The sequence below is a fragment of the Lepisma saccharinum genome, chromosome 6 (assembly GCF_977018435.1).
Source record: "Lepisma saccharinum chromosome 6, izLepSacc3.1, whole genome shotgun sequence".
NCBI classification, from domain to species: Eukaryota; Metazoa; Arthropoda; class Insecta; order Zygentoma; family Lepismatidae; genus Lepisma; species Lepisma saccharinum.
In genome coordinates, this window is record NC_139234.1 from 50,670,422 (window position 1) to 50,690,831 (window position 20,410).

General features: G+C 40.4%; 1 protein-coding gene across 16 annotated transcripts in view; it reads left to right on the forward strand.

The window, feature by feature from the left end:
- The window catches only part of Dys (Dystrophin), a 1,073,030-nt gene that overhangs the window by 285,535 nt on the left and 767,085 nt on the right, over positions 1-20,410 (forward strand). For all 16 annotated transcript variants that reach the window (XM_083123868.1, XM_083123876.1, XM_083123873.1 and 13 more), the window contains one exon: positions 8,172-8,346. In XM_083123868.1, coding sequence (XP_082979994.1) covers positions 8,172-8,346 — 175 coding nt within the window. The remainder of the gene's footprint in view (positions 1-8,171; positions 8,347-20,410) is intronic.

Below are 20,410 nucleotides of genomic sequence, written 5' to 3' on the forward strand. Positions count from 1 at the left end.
TATATTTTTTTTCGCGGTATCTATCCACTTTTGGCTTGGTGTCATTAAGTAGGTAACAAAAGTTTATAAAAAAATAACTAAGTAAGATACTGACTTGAAAACTGTTTGTATTTTTCAACATAATCTCTACCGACATTAATACACTTATCCCATCGCTTTGTCAGTCCCCCAAAACCTTCTGCATAAAAAGTGTGGGCTGGTGCTCCAGCCACAGTCGCACCTTACATTCAACATCATCATCATCCGCATAACGTTTGCCGCCACTTGGCGCACACTTTTCAGAAATTCAAACGATCATGCATTATGCCGTGGGCTAATTCACGAGAACACCATATTGCAGCTCGAATAATCTCCTCCACCAATGCTATATCCACGTACGGTCCTCGAGTAAGGTCGTCATTTTTAAACTGAGCTGCCAATGCGTGCGTCTGCTATCTAGCGACTCGTAACTGAATATCATCAAGCTGGATTGTGCTGCCATCTAATGATACATTTAGAAACTAACCACTTCCAATTTCAGACATTCCACATCAGTTTTTAAACTACTTACTGACTTCCCCTCGTATTTAGTCTCAGTTTATTAATTTTCCGGGCAGTTTTTCTCTATTTGTTCTTATATGTCCACAATATTTTCATCTCCATCTTTCTATTCTTATTTGTAGCTTTTCTGTTCACGCCCCTCTTTTATTGTGGTATATGTGTTATTTGTTTTATAGGTTTATTTTGCAACGTATAAGCAACTTTTTTTTGTGTATAATCCTTTGTAAAATAACTGGCCTGAGTTGACGTAGCAGATCTCGGCGTTTCATTCTCAAGGGAAGAAAGGTTGCGTCAATTCAATCAGGATAAAAATCGATAAAATTGGTCGACAGCGTTCTAAATCGAATAATAACAGTTCATTGTTGCAGAAATGTAAGCTTAATGTAGTAAAAACAGGAATCTTGTAGCGGGAAAACAACGTCGAATGTATCCCACAAGTGGAAATTTCCACAGAAGTTAATAGGAATATTTCATTTAAAACACCGATTTATTTCAATTGTCCTGCATATGTACTCGATTTATTTCAATTGTCCTGCATATGTACTCGGTAGTTACCCAGTACTTCCCTTCTTTTATTTTTTTTGGCTTTATATTAAAAACAGAACACGTCGAGCAGATCTTGTTTCTTTTTGCTCTTGCTGCCAACTAAACCATTTTTACGGCCCCAACTTGGTAAAGATAATATACGAGGGCTGTCCAAAAATTAAATTACAATGGGTCATAAATATTTGCTACACTCATTCACCGGTTGAAGGACATACTCGTACAGCAGTGTGTCGGTGTGACGCAAGAGCTGGAATAAAATTTAAATAAACTGGCCTCAGGGCTCGTTTTGCGGCTATAGAAGTTTGACTGCTGCTTTTTAGAAGTAAGCAGTAGCCTATCTCGCGAATGTTAGGACTTTCCGAGAACGAGGTGACTAAAACTGTCGCCTTATCGTAGAGTGACGCGTTTGATCCCCTTCAGAGGCACGGTGGTTCAAATTTCAATTTAAACTGTAGGTCCAGGTCCGATTAGCGTGTGCATAAAGTGGATTTAAAACTTTTTCGTAAATGGTAGATTCCATTTCATGATATTTTCACCGCATGTCTGCGAAAAGCAGTTTCGCCACTTTGTGATGATATCACCGATGTGCGTAATGATTCCAGAATGAGATAAAGTATCCAAACTTTTGCGGCTGCTTTTAACACTGTGTACAATTTCTTGACGTCGAATTTTTCACCACACACTGCTAAAATATGGACAAGAGAACATTTTCCGCGCACTCGAAACAGCGTTCTCAAGGGGTCCCGGATTCGATATCCGGTGGAGTCACAAGTGATCCATCCCACTAATCTGTAGGCCCAGTCTCGATTAGCATTCCTGTGCATAAAGTAGACTTAAAACCAAAATTCAAACTCGAAACAGCGTTCTCGGTTAGCGCACTCAAAGATTAATGTCAGGGACGTTGGTGTGCGCACGGGGGGTGCTGGGGGCGCCTAAGCACCTCCTAATGTGTCCTCAAGAAAAGAAAATGTAGAAACTACCATTAATATAATGAAAATAATATCCGTGTTTTAAGAGAGTAAGCTATTTCGATTATTTTGAAATGCCCCCACCCCTTCTCCCCAAAACGTGATATTGCTTACTATTAGATGTTTTACACTTTATTAATCGCTTAGAGAATTAACTATTAAGTGGCCAGGGACAATATTATATTTTATGATGTAATGTGCATTAGAAAACGTGAAAAAACGGAACCTACAGATTTAGCTAATGAAAGGGATTGAGCTGACATTACGTACCTGTAGTATTATGACTGTGTTTTAAGTATGTGTAATATTGGACTGTGCTTAAGTAAGTGTAGTGTTATGTATTTGCTTGTACGTGTGTAAGGGCAAAGATATGTATGTGTGTGTGTGAGTGTGTGTGTCCGTATCTATAGGTTAGATTACCTTTCTTATATGTAATTTCTCTTTGTATTTTTTATTTCTCTGTAATTTTTTATATATTTTTTTTTCTTCCTTTTTTTTCAAAATTTTAATTATTTCATATTCAATTTTTTTGTAAACATGGTCAAGTGGAAGAAAAGGCTCCACAGCCTTAACTTCGCCATGTAAAAGAAGACGAAATAAATAAATAAATAAATAAATGACTTTATATTGTTCGTATTACATTTGTTAAGAGTTGGATATTCTGTACATATTCTGAATTTCAAATGTTTACTTTCTTTATTTAAATAATATAAATATTGTCACAATGATAAGAAAAAAACTCGCTCTAAATGATTACTCAGAGACTATGTTAAAATTTTATCTTCATATATCTAATATTTTCTGTGAAAAAGGAACATTAAGTTACGACAATTAGGCTAACATTGTCCAGATAGGCAACTGAAACTCTCCCTAAGGCACTCCCAAATACATTAGCCTGTGAACGCCTATGGTCAGGGACTTTACTGAACCAGTTTTTTTTTTTTTTTTTGCCTGGCAGCAGGGTTGCCAGTTTCACTTTATTTTCCGCTCAACCCGTCCAGGAGACAACACCCACCAGTAATCAGGAGAAAATGATCTGTCTTTTTATGTTGTCGATTTTGAAGCCATTCAGGAGGATAAAATTCTATTTACGCAGAACTACAGTAGCTCCACCTCGTCTGTCTAGTACCCTGTGCATGATGTTGGCGAATGAATCTTCATCTCCCATGTCCAGCTATATCGTGCGAAGTCAAACGTAAAAACCTCAAAGGTTTCGTGGCCGAATTGATATCTCTCCACCGATTCCCATTGGTGGATTCCTGCCTAACTGTTGGGTGTTCATCTCATTTACCGCAGATCATCCATTGTGTTAACGCAGTGGGGAGAGATTCCGAGGCAGGGAGGGATTACAACTCGCCATGCTGTCTGCAATCAATTTTTTACCCATTCAAAGGTAACGATGGGGTGCCAAGATTGCTACGTTCAGGGAGAATATAAATTCCTAAACTTCCGACAATCTCTCGTCGTTTAGGGGTAATAAAGTTTTGTTCCCTGGGTGGTGTGCTATGAAATATGGTCAAAGTTGATCTCCGTGGTCTTTCGGCTCAATGATCAAGGATTTTGGTTTCACAACGGTTCTAGGTTCGAATCAACGGTTTCTCCAATTTTATATGAAATAATCAGTCATTTTCATGAACCTTAAATTGGCAGATAAGCGACGTTAATCAACGAGAAATTTGTTTTATTATCGATTAAGGGGATGAGGGACAATTTCCCCAGGTTCTTCTCTCTATGGCAGCTGTTAAGCACTGTTGCCAACTTAGCTCTTTTGGAGCTTAGCTCCGGCCCACATAGACCTACTTTTGCCATGAGTATGCATTTTGCACGTGACGTGATATTGTTATATTGGTTGCGTAACCCCCCCTCTTACCTTCCCAGTTACTTTTACATAGCGCCGTGGCTGAGGTGAAGATAACAATATTGTTATCCGGGAATCCTTTATTTTCGATTTCGTTCGACCATCAGTGGATTTTTGAGATGGGTGATACCGCCAGATCTGGGCGGTGAAAACTAAGAATAAATTATCACCACCTTAAAGTTAACGGTAATAGCATCGCCCCCACCCCTCTGACACTTAAAATTACCCTAGGAGGCACTTTATCCAGCCTTCGTTAATCTAGCTCCTTGAAAGTCAACTTTAGCTCTATTTCAGGGGAAATTTAGCTCTTTTATGCACATCAGGTTTGGCAACATTGCCAGGAAGGTCGTAGGAGACAAGGAGAAATGCATTACGCTTACGGGACCATTATTTTATTAGTTCTCTCGGGAATAACAAACATCCAATGACGTAGAAAAGTACATGGACGGAAAAATGACAGGTTGAACTATGTCTTAGTCGTAGGAAATCTCGAAACTCCCATTTGATTAGCCGTAACTTGAAGTTAAAGTTGATTTCCCATAAGGAATACATGGAATTCTGTAAATACTTATTCATAATATTTTTCAAACATTGTCTAGCTTAACAACCACCTTGAAAAAACCGCTTCCACTTGCAACATGGAGAGAAATTCATACTCTTGTATAGTGTACGATTTTTTTAGTTTTTTTTTAGTAGCAGTGCCATTCCGACGATATTGAAATAAATGCAAAACTGGTGCGAAATTGTCACTCTCTCCCTTAAACTTCGTAGCGCAACGCCCCTTTGGGGCCAAGGCCTGCCAAGCTGCTTTTTATTGGGTGACCCTTGGCAAGATTTTCGAAAGATGGGGGGAGGGGGGTTACGTATACTTTGTTTAGTAGTCAGTCTTAATTTTGCTATCTTTTACTACCTTTGACGTTCTTTTTTTATGAATACTAGGCCAGACGGGTGCATGACTCCCACCAATCCCCCTTGGGCTCGCCACTGACCCTTGGTCAATGCAGCTGTTTTCTGGCAGTACCTACACCTATAGTTACCTGTTTGATCATTTTTGCGAATTTTAAAAGTTATTATGCCTTTTAAATGCCTGTACAGTGGAATCCATGAGTATTACCGTGCAAATTGTCCATGACTATTTTCATTAATTTTTCTCTTACATCCTATGTGTTCTTAACCGATGGATTTTTATGTATAAGGTGCAGAAGTTGTCAACAGCTTGTTTTGAGTTTTCTTTTAATTCTTGAAGCTCTTATTGGGTCAAATAAAGTGCAGGAACATGGTGGTGGACAATTTGCACGGTAATACTCATGGATCCCACTGTACGTATAGTTATTGAAAAATAAATGAAGTACATTTTTGTTAATTTAGTTCTCAGTGGCTTTCCCATGATTTTCATTAAAGTAGGATGTTATTTAATAGTCAGTGCTATATTCGTTCTTTTTAAAAGCAAAACTGGGCCAAAAGTGAGTTAAAGCCCTCAACAACTTCTTCCGATAGCGCCATTGTCCGTGGCTCTTAACTTTGAGTTTCACACTTTTTGTAACAAACTCGCGGGTTTAGAGCTTGTTTAATCATTTTAGTGGCTACACTACTTTCATAACTGTTTAATTTGTTTAACACATATTTACTCAAGTGCCGTTAATTTTCTGTTAATTATTTTTATGACTATTTTTCCCGTTTAGTGGAGTTCAAGTGCATGTTTATTAATTTTAGTGCCTTAAATTAATTACTTGTTTTACTTACGAGTAATTGTGGCTTGAATATGATGCTTCACTATTTTTGTGACTCATTCGTTTAGCGTCAAAGTTTGTTTCAAGTCTAGGTAGACTAATCGGTACAACAATTAAAGTGCTATCCGAAGCACTATGCAATGTGTCTATACAGGTGATCGAACCTCGAATAACTTGATTGCAAAGCAACGGCATTAGCCTGTAAACTATCGGGGGAGGCACACTGTCTTCCTTTTAAGAGCATCTTTGTACTTCTTTGCTTTTTTTTCCCTCTGTTCGACAGTAACCTACGTTGGCTCTACCAGTTACTTGTTCCGATACTGCCACAGGCGAATAAGATGCAAAAACATAAAAAAACTAACCATACAGTTCATTCGAAAAAAAAACACTTCTTAGAATAGCTACCATATAGTGTCTTGTTATTATTCTGTACCATGGATATAGGGGAATCTCAGTTCTTTTCTCACTTTTCTTATGAACGCTATTTATTTCTTGTTTAAATATGAAGAGATGAATTACAAAGGCAACGCCTCCACATGATCCAAATTAGTTGAAATGCCATATTTTAAAATATATATATATATATATGGAGAATAGAAGTTCGTTCGTTGGCCTAGACCATCAGAACTATCTCTATTTAAATATGGTTACCCCGTGACTGCTAGCCTCCCAGACTAGCCACAGCCACTACTAAAAACGCAGTTTCTTTAATATATAATTAAAACTTGGGTGCAAACGAGATTTGTACGTTGGCCTAGACCATCAGAACCATCTCCTTGAGAATGGTTGACCCGTGACCGCTAGCCTTCTAGACTAGCCACAGCCACTGCCTGCATCGAGAGAACTTCCAAGGTCTCTCCTCTTGCCCAAGCAACGAAAAATGCCAACCCCCGCTACTCAATATAATCCCTTATATAGGCGATTCGAAAAAAGCCAGTAAACGACTTCTTTTTTCAACCCTCCGAGTTTTGAAAGGACAAGTTTTTAAACTACCCGCCTTCTGAAAGACTGGCCTTCCCAGACATGTAGGCCAGCTCTATAGCAGGTTACATTAGACAGTGAATAACAAATTTTACCTTCAACAACCCATGAAAATAATATTAATGAACATATACCAGCATCCAATCAAGAAAAGGTTGTACCATTACAGTACCTGTTTCACTATGTTACGTATGTGTCTATTTTCACCAGTTAAGTGAATTTTTAGCGCGTGTTTACTATTCAAGTGCCTTTACTTCCTTGTTGTACTATTCTTAGTTTTAATTTACCCTTTTAGTAACGTTTAAGTGCATATTTACTTATTTTAGTGTCGTTAAATACCTGTTACAGTATTTTCGCTTCTATATCACCAGTTCAGTGGATTGTAAGCACATGTTTTCTTATTTTGGCGCCTTACTATTTTTATGATTATTTTCACTTTTAGTAACTTTTAGGTGCACATTTCAGTGGATTTTAAATGCATGTTCACCAGTTTGTGATTGTGTCGTAATTTTAGTGCCATTTAAGTGCATGTTTACTTACGTTAGTGGATTTTTAGTGCACACTAGTGGATTTCACTATTTTCTGATTATCTGGTAATTTCAGTGTTTTTTTTTAAGTGCGTGTTAATTGTTTTAGTGGATTTGAAATGGTCTTACTTATTCATTGGATTTGAAGTTCATTCTTACTTATTTTATTGGATTTTAAGTTCATGTTTACTAGGATTGAGCCGATACTGAAGCCAATGTATCGGTATCGGAAACTATCGGTTGGAATTTATTTACCGATACAAGCCGATACTTTTCCGGCATTTTGGCCTTCCACGGGCTCCTAAAAATACCGCGTAACATTTCGCAGAGTAATTATCCTGGAAACTATGCAAAATTCGGTTTCTTTTTTTTGCACCATTTTTGTGTTAAAAAACTGAATTTTGGGATAACGTAACATGTAACTTAATATTCTGATATAATTTTTTAATACTTTAAATGAACACATATGATAAATTAATGCATATAATTAGAGTGGAATACGTACACACTAACATTAATCAATATTTTGAACGACTTTTAATTATTACACTTTTCAAGAATCGGTATCGGTTCAAAGTGGTATCCGCTCAGTTCCATTGTTTACTAATTTCACTGCTTCTCACTGCCTGTTTCCTTCTCTTTTGTCGATTACTCATTTCAGTGCTTCTCACTGTCTGTTTCCTTCTCTTTTGTCGATTACTCATTTCAGTGCTTCTCACTGCCTGTTTCCTTCTCTTTTGTCGATTACTCATTTCAGTGCTTCTCACTGCCTGTTTCCTTCTCTTTTGTCGATTACTCATTTCAGTGCTTCTCACTGCCTGTTTCCTTCTCTTTTGTCGATTACTTATTTCACTGCCTGTTTCCTTCTCTTTTGTCGATTACTCATTTCAGTGCTTCTCACTGCCTGTTTCCTTCTCTTTTGTCGATTACTCATTTCAATGGATTTTAAGTGGCCTACGCATATTTTAACTGTGCCTGTGTATTCGTCTGTACCTCATGACCTCGTTGTGTCTGGTTGCAGGAAAAGATCAAAAAGCTGAAGGAAGACTGGCATTATGTGAAGAGCAAGGGCGAAGTGTCGCCCCCACAGCAGCAAGCAGAGGAGCCAGCCGTTCAGAACTTCGCCTCGGCATCAGCTCAAAAGGCCAGGACTCCGCCACCAGCCCCGGAAGCTGTGACGAGGATCCGAGCTTCAGGTAAGATGAAAAAAAATCTCCACATTGTTCCCAGTTTCGAGGGGGTGGCTTGGGCAAACAGGCGGTCGCGGCGGAACTCGTTTGTCATCTTGATGTAATTGAGTAATTAATCGCTAAGTGGGCGGAGACGACTGACAACGCTCTTCTGACTCTGCTCGATGAGAAGTGTTGCAATCTTTGAGTATTTAGTTCTTCGAATGATGTAGTGGGTATCGACTGCATATTTTCTTCGTACAGTCTCCGTCGTGTCCAGGAGTTTTGCGAGGGTGGTTTGACACCTGCATTTAGTATTCGATGTTTTCAAAATATTTTCGTGCATCCGCTGTTTTAAGTACAAGAGAGAGGACATAACGTCGCACCAATCCCAAAACGAAACCACGAATGTACTAAATCGTAATTTGTGATAAAAGCATTTTAACATTCAATATTTTGACAAGAAACAGTTTTTACATTTGGATAAATGTTGTCATCGGTAAAAAGTGTACCTACTTATTACGCCATATAAGTTAACATAGGAATCTATTGACGAAAATTAGTCAGAAACTGCACTTAAGTGAAAAGAAGACAAAATTTGCACATTCGTGGTTTTCAAATTGATGCGATGATATGTAATATTTTATATTTCTGCTAATGTTTCAAGACTTCCCACCATGCTTTTTTCTAAACCATGCAACCAGGGAGGAAATTATGGGGTAGATGTGAGATTTCCTCCCCAATTAGACCATAGCGCCATGGATGATCCACATAACAATATATTTACAGACATTTCCACTTGAATTCAAAATATAAACTTTCTCTTGATGACGTCGTGTTTTAAACGTTGTCGTTGTTGTTAACAAGTCTGAGTAATCTGAATCTGGCAGTTTATGTTCAAGAAATGCGCAACAAATTTTAAATATTTGTTATTGTTGGCTAAAAGATATTAATTAACGTGAATACATGAAGTACTAGGATAAGAAAATCTCCACTATTTCAGAGCTTATGTCTTTTTTCATTCTCATTATTATTATTTTTATTTTTTTTATCGAGAACCATTTTTGATTGTTGCATACATCGATTTATCAGTTCCATGGCTGGAAAAAAATCCATGGGAAGTACTGAAATATAACGTGCTTTTTGTTGTTATGGAGGACGTTTCTTTGAAATTGTATAACAGGTTTTGCAGCTTTTTTGTATGTCGTAATTGATGAGGAAAATGCGTATCATGAGATATCTTATGAATGATTCACTTTTCCGGAGACACTAGTGATTGAATCTGCTCAGTGGGCCACCCTCAGAGTGTAGAACATTTTCAACATTGTATGTAGACTTCGCTTTGGAAGATTATCGAACGAAAGTCATGGAAGTTTTAAGATACACCACAATTTGCCAATGCGAACATCACACGAATTTCGCGAGAAAACACTCCGCCTTTCGTCTTCAGGTGAACTAATTTTTTATGTCTGGTGGGAGATATGCTTGGAATTTTTCCTGCAGAATTCTAGGAGACCTTCGTGTAGATGCCTGTTTAGAATGTAATAAATTCGTGGTGCCTTAAAACTATTTCAAAGAATTCTAGACAACAGAGAGTGCAGTATAATTCTCCCGAATATTTGTTTGAATTTGAATTGTTTGAATTTTTGTTTCAAGTCCACTTTATACACAGATAGGCTAATCAGGACTGGACATACAGTTTGAAGTGCAATCCGAACCAAAGTGCCTCCACCGGCTATCGAACCCGGGACCCCTTGATTACAAGGCGACGATGTTACCAACGTATCATTGGGAAGGCCTCCAGAAAACTTGTGGAAGAACTTTAACCAAATGCTCTTTTCTGAATTTTTGACTGGCAGCATTTTGAAACGAGGACATGTATACAAAAGACATTGCTGAGAAAGTGGAATACGTTTTTCTACAACCCTTTCCTTTCCTGGTTTTTCGTATCCCTTCATTGATTTCCAAAATTCCTTCCCCTGCAAAATTTCCCTCATATATTTTTTTTATGAGGTCGTGTCTGCAAAAGAGGTGGGTCCTTCTCTCCAACCTAGAATTATCCAATGTCGCCCACCGGATCTCACCTGACAAGAGGCATGCGGTAGAAGGTTAACGTTTCGAGGCACGACGGTAGCCAGCGTTGCCGGCAAGGTTGGAATATTTGCGGCCTCCGAACATGTCTGTCCCCTAACTCTTCACCTCGTGGCTCAGCACGAACGTCCCGCTCCGGCATTGTAAAGATTCCATCCCTGGAAGGAAGTCGAAGGCGTATCTCGATCGACCCGGAGGATGGAGCCTTGGAAAAGACCGTCTCGGCTTAGTTTCACTTCTCAGCATTATCTTCATTATTACGCACAATGCCCGCCTAGGCAAGTCTGAGTAATGACGGACGTAACACCCAAAGTCTTAGCTTTCCATAGTGTCTGCTGAGGTCATTAGACGGCAATTACCTCTTTAAATTCTTGCAATTCCGTCAAGCCTGCAATTTAAGCCGTGGGGATGCTAAGGAGTTCGGAGCTGATGTCTGGGAGGGGGGAGAATTAAGGAAGCGGAAGAGAAAGATCACCGCCTTGGAGGAACTATGCGAGGAAGGAACAAGAGTAAGGAAAGGGTTGTCGCGAGCTGCAGCAGTTTAAAATGTCCAATCTGGGCGTTTAAGCTTCACGATTGTTGTCAGAGATTTATTGTTTGGAGGCCATTGTTTCGAGAAACCTGTGATCGGTATCACTAGAATGCTGAAGTTCCGTGCAAGTAAACTTGCCTTAAAAGCTTGCATGAAAATGTTAATCTATAGAGTAGGCTTGGGCAACTAGTATGCTCTTTTGGGGGCTAACGAGTGCTGTGTGCACTGCGAGCTTCTAGCCTACACAATGCACCTCAAGGCATCCATCCACCTTATTCCATCTCCCGCCGCGTGCGAGGTTCGTTCGGTGATCAGGTTCTTGAACGCACAAAACATACAGCCGATCAAAATTCATCGTCTGCTGTGCCAGGTATATGGGCCAGACGTCATGAGCAAGCAGATGGTGCATCGCTGGTGCAGGACATTTACTGAAGGCCGGCAAAATGTGCATGACGACGAGCGCAGTGGGCGGCCATCGGCCGTTATGGACGAGCTTGTGGAGCAGGTGCAGCGGCGCATATTGGAGGATAGTCGCGTCACGATCACGGAACTCGCAGATTTCTCGGTCGTTGTTGCACGACATTGTTACCAAACGCCTCTTATTCCGGAAATTGTGTGCCCGGTGGGTGTCGAAACAACTGACGTCCGAACACAAAGGAAAACGCATGGGCATGGCGCTGACATTTCTGCAGCGATACCATGGTGACGACGATTTTTTCAACCGGATCATCACAGGGGATGAAACTTGGGTTGCATACAGCACCCCATGCATTGGCGTCACAGTGGATCTCCATGCAGAACGAAGTTCAAACAGACTGCGTCGGCGTGAGAAGTGATGTGCGTGGTGTTCTGGGACAGACAAGGCATTTTGCTCATCGAGTTTCTGCCCAGAGGTGAGACTGGGAACGCTAACCGTTACAGTGAAACACTGGGAACATTGCGACGAGCCATTCAGAATAAGCGACGCTGTAAGCTCAGTGCCGGGCTGATATTGCTGCATGACAATGCGAAGCCGCATATGGCTAGGCGCACTACAGCCCTTCTGGGCAGGTTCGGTTGGGAGGTGTTCGACCATCCATCGTACAGCTCGGAGCTCGCTCCCAGTGATTACCACCTGTTCTTGCACCTGAAAAAGTTCCTGTCCGGTCAACATTTTCACAGCGACGAAGAGGTTCAGACGGCTGTCACACAGTGGTTCGGCGTCCAGGCGGCGGACTTCTACGACGCAGGTATACAGAAGTTGGTCCCACGCTATGACAAGTGCTGTATCTATGGCAATAAATAATTGAATGAAATAATGTTTCCTTTTTGTGCACGACCCCAGGGAAACTTACTTTCTGGATGCGCCTAATATTATTGTTCGCTCCGAGTTCCAAGCGTGCATACGGAGCGGTCTTCCACAAAGAGTTAAAGTTGCCCAGGCCTACCATTGAGTAAGCAACTGGCACTTTACATTAGTACTTCTCTACTCTCTCTAAATTGTTGTCAAAGGTGTATTGTTTGTCAGTGTTGTTTCTGCAGACCTACCATTGTAACAATCGTACTTGTCTACTCTCATTCAGTTGTTGTCAAATGTGCATTGTTGGTTGGTGTTGAGTCTACAGACGTACCATTGTTATAATGTAGTACTTGTCCACTCTCCCTCAAATGTTGCCACAAGTGTGTTGTTGGTCAGTGTTTAATCTGCAGATCTACCATTGTTACTGTAGTACTTGTCTACTCTCCCTCAATTGTTGTCAAAGGTGTATTGTTGGTCAGTGTTGATTCTACAGACTACCATTGTTGCAATAGTACTTGTCTATTCTCACTAAATTGTTGTCAAAGGTGTATTGTTGGTCAGTGTTACAGTAATACTTATCTACCCTCCCTCAATTGTTGTCAAAGGTGTAGTATTGTTAGTCAGTATTGATTCTACAGACCTACCATTATTACAGTACTACTTGTCCACTCTCCCTCAATTGTTGTCAAAGGTATATTGTTGGTCAGTGTTGATTCTGCAGACCTACCATTGTTACAGTAGTACTTGTCCTCTCTTCCTCAATTGTTGTCAAAGGTGTATTGTTAGTCAGTATTGGTTCTACAGACCTACGATTGCTACAGTGGCGAATGAATAACATTCTGTCGTGGGAAGAACGTCCTTCTCTTCTACTGTTTCCCGTGTACTGTTAGAATTAGGCGCCTTATCCTTTAAGGATAAATTAATAGTCCTTTTAGATGTCAGAATGGTGTACTCTTACAGTAATTGACGATTTGTTCTTAGATTTAGGTTTTTCGGAGGCGGCTAAACGCTTCATTTTAGACGTCTCGGTGGGGAACGATCACTTTACATAGGTTCGGCTCACGCACAAGTTATAAATGTTTCTTGAAGATAACTCGTGCATCATTTTTGGCCATATGTGCAGCTAGAGATAGCTAAGTTGAAAGAAAAATATATGATTTCGCTATGGTCAAAATCGACCATAACGCAAGAAACTGGAAAACAGATAATGATCCAGCATCTCGAACATACAATAATCCTTTTCAGCCCACACAGCCTGTCCACGAATGCCCACATGCTTTCTTTTTTTCACCTTCCGAGAGCAGCGCGAGGGATTGTAAACCTCTCAACAGAATCACGGTTTGCACTGTCCCCCGCATTCTTTGAGCCTTCTTTTCCTTCCTTTTCGTCCCTTCCTTCCGAAGTAGCTTAAGAGACGCAACGACCAAAGAGCGTAAAAGGAAATAGAAGACAGTGGGTGAAAATCACAAGAAATATGTGCAGTATTACCAACTCTTTTCTTGTATTGATTTGCTGTCGAATTCAGACGGGTATACTGTAAGGTATATGGTCTTATATTAAATTTGAAAGTACCGCTTGCTATTACTGCTGTTTGAATGCATGTAAAAGCCTGTTAGTGATTTTCATCTTATTGCTCATATTCTCAACCCCTTCTTCAGTAAATTATTCTGTTCTTTTTGGCGTTTTTTTTTTTTGGCCGCGGTGGCTCAGTCGGTAACGCGTCTGACTACCATGCTCAAGGTCCCGGGTTCGATCCCCGGCCGGTTCAAATCCGGGAACTTTTCTAACGTTGGAAACGGCCCCGGCGCCCACCCCGCGTCGAATGACATGGGTACCTGGGGGAAACCCTGGGGGGTAAAGGCGGTCAGGGCGTGATGCTGATCACATCCCCCCCACTCATGACCGGATCAAGAAAGTGTGGGGCGTTACCCCCACACCTCCTATACGCCTTCATGGCGTGGTGCTAAGCACAGGGGAACACTTTACCTTTTTTGGCGTTTTTTTTTTCTGGCGATGGCTCCTATTTGCTGCACCCTGTTGTCGATCTGTACTATTATTACCTGAGACCTCGGCCCCGATGGATGCACTTAAGGGTTTCGATCCCACTTTAAACTGTAAGCCCTGTCCCGATTAGCCTTTCTGTGCATAAAGCGGACTTAAAAAAACAAAATCAATACCTGAGACGCCATCCAGTTCTTCCTCAATATTTTACATGTTCACACAGAACTCATTTCTATTCGCTCATATCTGTCTAGCAGATGGCTTTTCTGGTGGTCACACACCTTGCCTTCATATAAATCCATCCCACCCTATTTAATGAATATAGCAAGATTGAAATTCGCAATAGTAACATTACGAACTTTTACTCAAATTACCAATTAAATCGCAATACGTTGCTTGTAGCAAAAATCGTAGAAGATATTTTGAAAACAATAAAATCTAACTAATAGCATCCTTAAATTGGGAACGTTCAACTGGCATTTGCTACAAGTAACAGAGCTTTTTACCTACACTACAGTATAAATATGGATTATAAGAGTTGAAAAATATCGTGGATAGTACAGCGGCCAGTGGGTGGGTGAGAGTGGGACTAGACAAACGTACGCAAGACAAAAGTTTCTTACAGAACAAAGTTCAGTAATAAACATTTCAGTAATTCCCCTCCGTAACATTCTCACTGGCTTTGAAACCTTAGAGAAATCATGGAAAACCAATCTATGAGTGGAAAGTCAGGTAATTTTGAAAATACATCTAGAAACGTATAAAAGTCGAGGTAAAATAAAAGTTTGTTTTTCTTATTGCCGGCGTTTGGGAGTAGAAATAAATTCCACTTTATCTTTAACAAATTTCTTGATGGGATATGTACACACAGAGACACGCATATTAGTGTGCGTGCCTTACAATTTATTTTTGTTCATTTGTTTTGAAGAACGTTGAGTAAACTTGATTCTCTTGAAAAACAAGTGCAGTTTAATACTTAAAACGTGACATATTAAAGCAACAGGGGATGGTTTGGAAATGTATTTTAAAATTGCTTGGAAAAGTCGGGCATTCCCAGTTATCTCGATATTCGCATGTTCATATGTTCACAGGTGTACTCTATTAGTGCGTACTTTTGACGCTCACAGTTTGGACCATCACGTATGAATCACCCTGTATAAAAACACATTAACGCAGGTGTGACTAAATAAGGAAAACTTACGAAACTAAAAACCGACAGGTCTAATTAAGAGCAATTAATGCACATAGCCCTATAATACATAATAGGATCAAGTAATGATGTCAGTAAGCCTCGTTCTCGTCTGGATTTCAATAGTCTCTCACTAGTGACTAGAATTAGTGCTCAAGTTCAACGTGTTGCTACACTGCTCGTGCGGAAAGCCTCCAGGAAATCCACTTCCTCGCTATCTTGATGTACGTTTCTTTAGGGCAAGGGCCTTCTTTCTTTGATCTCTCTCCGTCTCTTGAATAGGAATCCGTCTTTTCTGTGTTCTAGAAACAGGACCAGCCGTCGGAGCAGAATTAGAGAGAGGGGGAGAAGGAAAGAGAGAGGGTGGGGAGTGGGGGGGAGATCATTATTATTAATTAAACTTGAAGCAGGGTCTTCCCATCTAACGTTTCTGTTATCGGCGTTCCCCTGAAGCTGTGATCACTTGGACGAGTTCTATTTAATGATCCCGTTCGGCACACAGATTTCTATCGATCACATAAAGGGTTAAGATGTAGGGGATGTGATGAGAATGCGAGAACCCTATGTCCTTTAAGACACACACAAAGTTAAGCTTAATTCTCCTTGGTTAAATGCTTCTGATGCGATTTTAAAGGAAGTTATCTGGGATTGCTGTTTTACCTTGCCAGAAAATGAAAGGGATGAAACTTACACCAGATAAGATTAGATCTTTAATGTAGTACTCTCACGTCCCTAGCTATACTTCTTGGGGTATGGTAACGTTAGATCCTGTTTCGGCAGAGCTTTTAAACTTAAGTGCACGACAGAAAGGAGCAGAACAAAATCATCATGGCGCGCAGGCTCATGTTTCTCCGACCACCGAATTGAAACTTTTTTTTCGACCGAATTCGTTAGAAGTGTAGTGCTGTGGCCTCTTTATATTTGATTTGATTTATTTTACTTCGCTTTTCTGTCACTTTTGGCACATCGCGAAGATGAGGATGAGTGACGATGTGATGAAATTGATGAAGGGACACTCACAAAGAACACTATTGCCCAAGGCGGGCTTCGAACCCGGGACCCCTGGCGCCGTAGCGCCGTGTGCTAACCACTCCGCCACGGAGGTTCGATGCAGTCATCTGGTATCATGCACTTATTTAAGGTCGTAGATCATTCAGGCTCTTCAAGGACCATTTGGAATTTTATATAGGATCGGTAAAATATCGGTTACCGGTATATGCAAATTTCATATTAGTACTTTATCGATATCGGCCAAAAAATTCATATCGGTCCATCTCCAATTCAAATGCTACTCTTTGTTGAGAATTATTATTTGTGCGTAACATCAAATTGTAGTTCGTGAATTGCAAATCGCTGCAATTTTTGGGCACAGTTTCCTGTCTCCCGATTGTGGTAGTTCTTGTAAACTAAGCCAATAAACTTTTCATTGTCTACTCTTGTCACCCAAAGGAACGCAAGAAGTAATGTACTTCTGGCGAATTCGCCCTCCTCTCCCCAAATAAGGTTTGTTTCCATTGGGTGGTCGGCGAAACGCGGCTGTCCACGCCAGAGTAGTTTTTGCCAATGCGACCGTCTTACACTTACTGACATGGTGTTGTCCGTTCTGCCGTTTCCGGCCGTGTACGCACGCCAGTGTAAAAGTTAGGCCGAAACAAAATTCAGTGTGACTATAGCTTAAATGTAAACCGTAGTTAAGCAACACACATAACGCATTGCAGACAAACGAACTGGGTGTTCGCCTTTTTTTTTTATGGATTGTGGAGTAACCGCTACGGTAGAGAGGAAAAACTGATGCAAAGGGAATGAAAGGACAATCGGACAAAATGCCGCATGTATGTACAGTCACCGGCAATAGAAATGGAACACCTAGGTCCTGAAATACTGGCTTCCGTGCAAGGCGTTGTGTGTGTTGCCACGAGTGGAATTTACTAGAAAATTTTCAATGACGAGTTATGCCGCCGCAGTAGAGTATGACAACACACACAACGCCTTGCAGGAAAGCCAGTATTGCGATTATCCTTTCGTTCGCTTTTTGTCAGTTTTTCCTCCCTACCGTCGCGGTTAACTTTGGCGAAATAAACCGACGCAATAAACAATGCTTATTGGATTAGACTCTCCACAAAAAAGAAATCTTGACTGTGTTCCCCGCACGAAAGCCTGCGATACAAAAGGGAGAAGTTTATCCCAGCTCATTTCTTTCCCCCTTTCCCGCCCCATGGAACCAGAACTTCCCTTTCCCAATTAGGGTTCCTGGTCCTTGAGTAGGGTCCCATGCTTATGGCCTGTGACCGTCACGGGGACAGGTGTGATATATGTTGCAATTATCTGAGAAGGGAAGCGGAACAGAATCCAGTGTGTTCTCTTATTTTTTTTGTCCCCCCTCTTTCCTCCCTGCTTCCCCAGAAAAGAAATTGCTAAAACCAAATTACCAGGAGAGAAAGAGCACCAGAAGATGAGACTTACGAGTAGCGTTACGACCACAAGTGCCTTGTAAATGGGGAAGATCTTTCTCTGCTTGAGTGTGTGTGTCTGGGAAGATGGGATGAGTAAGTGTACATTTTTTAAGGTGGAATCTCAGTAGTCTCAGATTGTCACTTTTCTCGCGTTGTTGACGTAAAAGCAAACTGGACGAAAAGTTTTATGTCCCGTAAAAGTTATTGAAATTTGCGTCCACATATGGTATAAACCCTATGATTACAAGGTTATCCACTGTATATAAAGCCCCAATCCCACCACTGACTGACTCACTGACATAAATGTTCTCTATGAAGGAAGCCCCGGACGCGAAAAATGCCCGATTACGACCCCCCCATGAAATGTCCCAAAAGGCCAAGAAAATTCAAAAATCGCTCAATTGGCCCTTCCTTAAGGGTGAAAATGCCCTTTTTTCACGTTCTTAGCAACCGTTTCTATGGCTTTTCTTTTTTGCTCACATTGTTTCCTTCAATTCTTAATTGTCGAGATACATTATATTTCTCACAGATCACACACACAGATGAATGAACTCCTGGTTTTGAAAAGGTGCCTCAAGCAAGGGTGACATCTACTTAAGAAGAAGATTCAGCCCAGATACAATTACGTATACATTGGTATACTCAATGCAAAAATGTCTACATCGTGCTTGTTTTAACTAAATGTTTAGAGGCATGATAACAAACAAGTGTTTAGAGCTTGCCGTGCTTGTTGTTGTCCATGGAAACGGACGTTGCTAGGGAACTTAAAGAAAGTTTATTTTCACCCGGAAAACTACTGTAAGGGAATTATGCTAGACTTTTGGAATTTCAAAACATGTGCATCAGAATTTATTGCAGCGGAGAGGTAGGAATTTGAGGGGAATAACTAAAAACAATTATTTTTCAATTACGTTTACAAATGTAAAAATGACAAAAGACGTAACCACTCCTTTTCCAATATAGTGTCGCTATTCAATTCGTTTATATGAAATATCTAACTTTTTTGAAACGGACAATATTTACCCAGTTTATTATTACGAAAATAGACAATAATGTGTTGAATATGTGTACAATATTAGAGTACACACATAACGTTATTTTCTAAACTTTTCAAATTAGCAAACTTATACACTTGTTCCCCTTCATCCAATACAAGATGCAGATATTTTCAAAGTCATTAAGATCATTGAGGAACCCCATCTATAACATGATTGCGTACAAGACGTGGCCATAGGCCACGTCGAAAGTACGCGAGTCCGATATATATAAAGCCCCAATCCCACCACTGACTGACTCACTGACATAAATGTTCTCCATGAAGGCAGCTCCGGAGGCGAAAAATGCCCGATTACGACCCCTCACGAAATCGTCCCAAAAGACCGAGAAAATTAAAAAAAAATAGCTCACTTTGCCCTTTTTTAAGGGTGAAAATGCCCTTTTTTCACGTCCTTAACAACCGTTAAGGGCATTTTTTTCAGCACACATTGTTTCCTACAATTCTTAATTGTCTAGCTACATTATATTTTTCACAGATCACACACAGATGAATGAACTCCTGGTTTTAAAAAGGTTCCTCAAACAAGGGTGACATCTACTTAAGCAGATGATTCAGTCCAGATACAATTATGTAGCCTATATATTGGTGTATATACTCAATGCGAGAATATCTACATCGTGCTTGTTTTAGATAAATGTTTAGGGGCATAATAACAAACCATTCTTTAGAGCTTGCCGTACTTGTTGTTGTCCATGGAAACGGACGTTGCTAGGGAACTTAAAGAAAGTTTATTTTCACCCCGAAAACTACTGTAAGGGAATTTGCTACACTTTTCGAATATCAAAACATGAGCATCAGAATTTATTACAAAGGAGAGGTAGCAATTTGAGGTGAATGACGGAAACAATTATTTTTCAATTACGTTTACAAATGTGAAAATGACAAAATGCGTGAAATATTGCTTTTCCAATTTAATGTCGCTGTTGAATTCGTTTATATAAGAAATCTAACTAACTATCTTGAAACGGTTATTGCTTACTCACTTTATTATTAAGAAAATAGACAATTGTGAATATTTCGTATATTTGTACCATATTAGAGCCCGTACACATACAAAGTTACGATCAAAACATTCCAACTAAGCAAATCACGTCGGCGAGCGCACGTAAAACGACCGATATTAGTGTGGAATCCATAGATTCCGGTGTGGCTAAGATAAATAGTGACACTCCCAATGCCGTTCAACTCCAAGACACCGCTGGCACCCCTAGGAGAGGGTGGGGAGGGGTGGCATGTAAAACGACGGATATTAGTGAGGAATCCATAGTTTTCGGGGTCACTAAGATGAATAGGGACACTCGCAATGCCGTTCATCTCCAAGACACTTCTGGCACACCTAGGGAAGGGGGGTGGGAAGCGGGTAACACAAAGCGATCGAAATTAGTATGGAGTCCATAGTTTTTGGGGTCGCTAAGACGAGTAGTGACACTCCCAATGCCGCTGGCACCCTAGGAGGGGGTGGGTAGTGGGTGACATGTAATGCGACCGA